General features: G+C 52.4%; 1 protein-coding gene across 1 annotated transcript; it reads left to right on the top strand.

The window, feature by feature from the left end:
- The first annotated feature begins 1189 nt into the window (after positions 1–1189).
- On the top strand, positions 1190–2077 carry LOC137385208 (octapeptide-repeat protein T2-like). Its single transcript, XM_068060197.1, has 2 exons — positions 1190–1372; positions 1757–2077. Exons 1-2 carry the CDS (start codon positions 1190–1192, stop codon positions 2075–2077), a joined length of 504 nt encoding a protein of 167 aa, XP_067916298.1.
- Positions 2078–4319: the final 2242 nt, after the last annotated feature.

Here is a 4319-nt window from a genome sequence, read left to right as displayed (position 1 = left end):
CAGAGGAGGAGAGACACGGAGGAGGAGAGACAGGAAGGAGGAGAGACACGGAGGAGGAGAGACACGGAGGAGGAGAGACACGGAGGAGGAGAGACACGGAGGAGGAGAGACACGGAGGAGGAGAGACAGGGAGGAGGAGAGACAGGGAGGAGGAGAGACAGGGAGGAGGAGAGACAGGGAGGAGGAGAGACAGGAAGGAGGAGAGACAGGAAGGAGGAGAGACACGGAGGAGGAGAGACACGGAGGAGGAGAGACAGGGAGGAGGAGAGACAGGGAGGAGGAGAGACAGGGAGGAGGAGAGACAGGGAGGAGGAGAGACACGGAGGAGGAGAGAAAGGAAGGAGGAGAGACAGGAAGGAGGAGAGACACGGAGGAGGAGAGACACGGAGGAGGAGAGACACGGAGGAGGAGAGACAGGGAGGAGGAGAGACAGGGAGGAGGAGAGACAGGGAGGAGGAGAGACAGGAAGGAGGAGAGACAGGGAGGAGGAGAGACACGGAGGAGGAGAGACACGGAGGAGGAGAGCCACGGAGGAGGAGAGCCACGGAGGAAGAGAGACAGGGAGGAGGAGAGACACGGAGGAGGAGAGACAGGGAGGAGGAGAGACAGGGAGGAGGAGAGACAGGGAGGAGGAGAGACAGGGAGGAGGAGAGACAGGGAGGAGGAGAGACACGGAGGAGGAGAGACAGGAAGGAGGAGAGACACGGAGGAGGAGAGACACGGAGGAGGAGAGACACGGAGGAGGAGAGACAGGGAGGAGGAGAGACAGGGAGGAGGAGAGACACGGAGGAGGAGAGAAAGGAAGGAGGAGAGACAGGAAGGAGGAGAGACACGGAGGAGGAGAGACACGGAGGAGGAGAGACACGGAGGAGGAGAGACACGGAGGAGGAGAGACAGGGAGGAGGAGAGACAGGGAGGAGGAGAGACAGGAAGGAGGAGAGACAGGGAGGAGGAGAGACACGGAGGAGGAGAGACACGGAGGAGGAGAGACACGGAGGAGGAGAGCCACGGAGGAGGAGAGCCACGGAGGAAGAGAGACAGGGAGGAGGAGAGACACGGAGGAGGAGAGACAGGGAGGAGGAGAGACAGGGAGGAGGAGAGACAGGGAGGAGGAGAGACACGGAGGAGAGACAGGGAGGAGGAGAGACAGGGAGGAGGAGAGACCCAGAAAAAAAGAGTTGAAGGCGAAATGACACACAGGAAAAGGGAACAAGAAGAAAATGAGTTGGAGGGGGAGAGGGCGGGGAATCCCAGTGGAAAAGAGAGACAGGAGGAAAAAAAGAGACCCATGGTCAAAGAGACGGGAAGAAAATCCAGCAGTAAAGCCCCAGGTCAAGAAGCGACCAAGGAAAAAAGATTTCCACGGGGAAAGGTAAAATTTAAAGAAAATCTATGGAAAGAGCCAGGGGAAAAGGGAAACTGTGGCGAGGGGACGGGGGGAGGGGGGGAGGGGGGGGGGGGGGTGGGAGTGTGGGAAGGGACCCAGGGGAAAAGAGTGAAAGGGGATTAATAGTTCTAAAGGCATAGATCCAGGGAAAATAGACGCAGATGGCAAAGCTATGCAAGGGAAAATACCCAGGGGAAAAAGAACCCCTGGGGAAAGTCCCAGGGGAAGTGGGTTCCGGGGGGGGGGGGGGGGGCAGCAGGCCTGGGGCAAAGAGACCCAGAGGAAAAGAGATTCAGCGTAAAAGATCCAGGGGGAAAGAAATAGAGCAGAAATGACCCGGGGTAAAGGCAGAGCAGAAAATTCTCCCAGGAGAAAAAGAGATACCGGGAAAAAGACCCATGGGAAAAGGGACACAGGGGAAAAGAGACCCAGGACAAAGGACCCAAAGGAAAAGACCTGGGAAAAGGGAACCGGGGAAATGATCTGCAGACGGAAAGAGACCGGGGGAAAGGGGGACATAGGGGAAAAGAGATCCAGAGGTCAAGAAACCAAGGAAAAGAGATTCAGGAGAAAAGACCCAGGGTCAAAAGAGACAAAGGGGAAAAGGAATCTAGGGGTAAATACCCAAGGATAAAAGAGACCAAGGGGGAAACGGATCCAGGGGTAAAGACCCAGGGTAAAAGAGAGTAAGGAGAAAAAAAAGAGACCTAGTGGGAAATAGATCCAGGTGAAAAGACTCAGGAGAAAAAGAAAGCCTGGAAAAATACCCAAGGGGAAAGGGACTGAGGGGAAAAGATCGAGGGAAATGAGACCCAGTGGAAAAGAGATTCAGCAGAAAAGACTCAGGGGAAAATGGTACACTGGGGAAATGAGACCAAGGGGAAATGAGATTAAGGGGACAAACACAGTGGAAATGAGAACCGGGGCAAAGATGCACAGGAGAAAAGAGACCCAGGGTAAAGGACTGAAAGGAAAAGACGAAGGGGAAAGGAGATCCAGGTCAAAGAATCCAGGGAAAAGAAACAGTGAAAGATACCCAGGTGAAAAGGGATTTGGAAAATACAGACAGGAGGAAAGATAGAGTTGAGAAAGTGACCAAGAGAAGAGAGACTCAGTGACAAAGAGAGCTAAGGAGAAATTGGTCTGGGGGAAAACAGCGGGAGACTCGAAATCCAGGGGAAAGCCAGAGGTTTAAGGCAACCCTGGTTGAAAAAGGTTCCAGGGTAAAAGATATCCAGTGACAATGAGACCCAAGGAAAAGAGATCCAGGGGAACATAAACGGGAATAATCACCGGAGAAAAACAGACCAAGGGGAAAGCGATACTGTCAAGAAAACCCAGGAGAAAAGACACCCAGACTAAAAAACGACCAAGAGGATGAGAGATCCAGGGGAAAATATTCAGGCTCATCGGGACACAGATGAAGGGGATGCAGAGATTAAGGGAAGAGTGCCCACGGGAAAAGAGATAAAGGAGAACAGCTGAAGAGAGAAGTGGATGTCAAATGAATCCAGTTGAAAATGGAACCGGAAGGGAAAAGGGTGAGGACCAAGAGTAAGGAGACCCAGGAACGAAAGAGATCCGTGGGAAAAGACCAAGAGGAAGGGATGCAAGGCAAACGACCTCAGGGAAAAGGCACCGTGAAAGAGACCAGGAGAAACAAAGACCCGGGGCAAAGAGAGGCAGGAGGAAATACACAGGGAAAAGAGATTCAGCAGACAAATCCCAGGATGCAAGGTTCACAAAGGAGAAAGGGTCCCAGGGAAAAAGGGAGCAAGGGGATTAATATAACTAGGGTAAAAGACCCAGGTAAATGAGAGCCACAAGGGAAAACACTCAGGGAAAACAAACCCTGGGGAAAACACAGGACAAAGAGAGACCCAGTGGAAAAGGCCCAGGAGCAAAGAGACCCAGTGGAAAAGGCCCAGGAGCAAAGAGACCCAGAGGAAAAAGAGATTCAGAAGAACAGACCAGGCGAAAAATGAGACGGGGTAAAAGGGACCAAGAGGAAAAGAGATCAAGGGGAATAGATACTGGGGAAAAGGGCACCAGCAGAAAAGATACTTAGAGGAAAAGAGACATAAAGGGGGGAAAACAGGGAAAAGACCCAGAGAATAAAAGGAACCAGTGCAAAAAAAAAATGCAGTGAATGAGACCAAGGGGAAAATGGGCCGAGGGGGAAAGATAACCTGGGGAAAAGGGACCTGGGGAAATAACCCAGGAGGAAAGAGGTCCTGGGGAAAAGATTCTTGGGGAAAGAGATCCACTGCCAAAAAGAGCCAGGGAAAAGAGAACCAGGGGAAAAGTGATCCCAGGCACAGAGGGCAGCACAGTGGCGCAGTGGTTAGCACCGCAGCCTCACAGCTCCAGTGACCTGGGTTCGATTCTGGGTACTGCCTCTGTGGAGTTTGCAAGTTCTCCCTGTGATCATGTGGGTTTCCTCCGGGTACTCCGGTTTCCTCCCACAGCCAAAGACTTGCAGGTTGATAGGTAAATTGACCATTATAAATTGCCACGAGTATAGGTAGGTGGTAGGGAAATATAGGGACGGGTGGGGATGTGGTAGGAGTATGAGATTAGTGTATGATTAATATAAATGGGTGGTTGATGGTCGGCACAGACTCAGTGGGCCGAAGGGCCTGTTTCAGTGCTGTATCTCTCTACGACTTGAAGGAAAAAGACCCAGGGCCAATGAGACCTTGGCAGGAGGAGAGTCTGAAAATCAGTCACTGAGCCAAAGATCCAGGAGGAAAAGGGGTTCAGGCAACAAAACAGCAAGGAGAACACGATCCAGTGCCAGGACTGCAGGTGAATAACTACCCAGGGGAAAACAAACTGAGGAGGAGAAAGGGACCTGGGGGGAAAAAGGGACCCAGGGGAAAACACAGAGGAAAATAGAACAGGGGGGAAAAAGGGACCAATGATCAAATGG

The sequence above is a fragment of the Heterodontus francisci genome, chromosome 28 (assembly GCF_036365525.1).
Source record: "Heterodontus francisci isolate sHetFra1 chromosome 28, sHetFra1.hap1, whole genome shotgun sequence".
Taxonomy (NCBI): Eukaryota; Metazoa; Chordata; class Chondrichthyes; order Heterodontiformes; family Heterodontidae; genus Heterodontus; species Heterodontus francisci.
The sequence above is the reverse complement of the archived record's forward strand: the minus strand, read 5'-3'. Positions and strand labels throughout refer to the sequence as shown.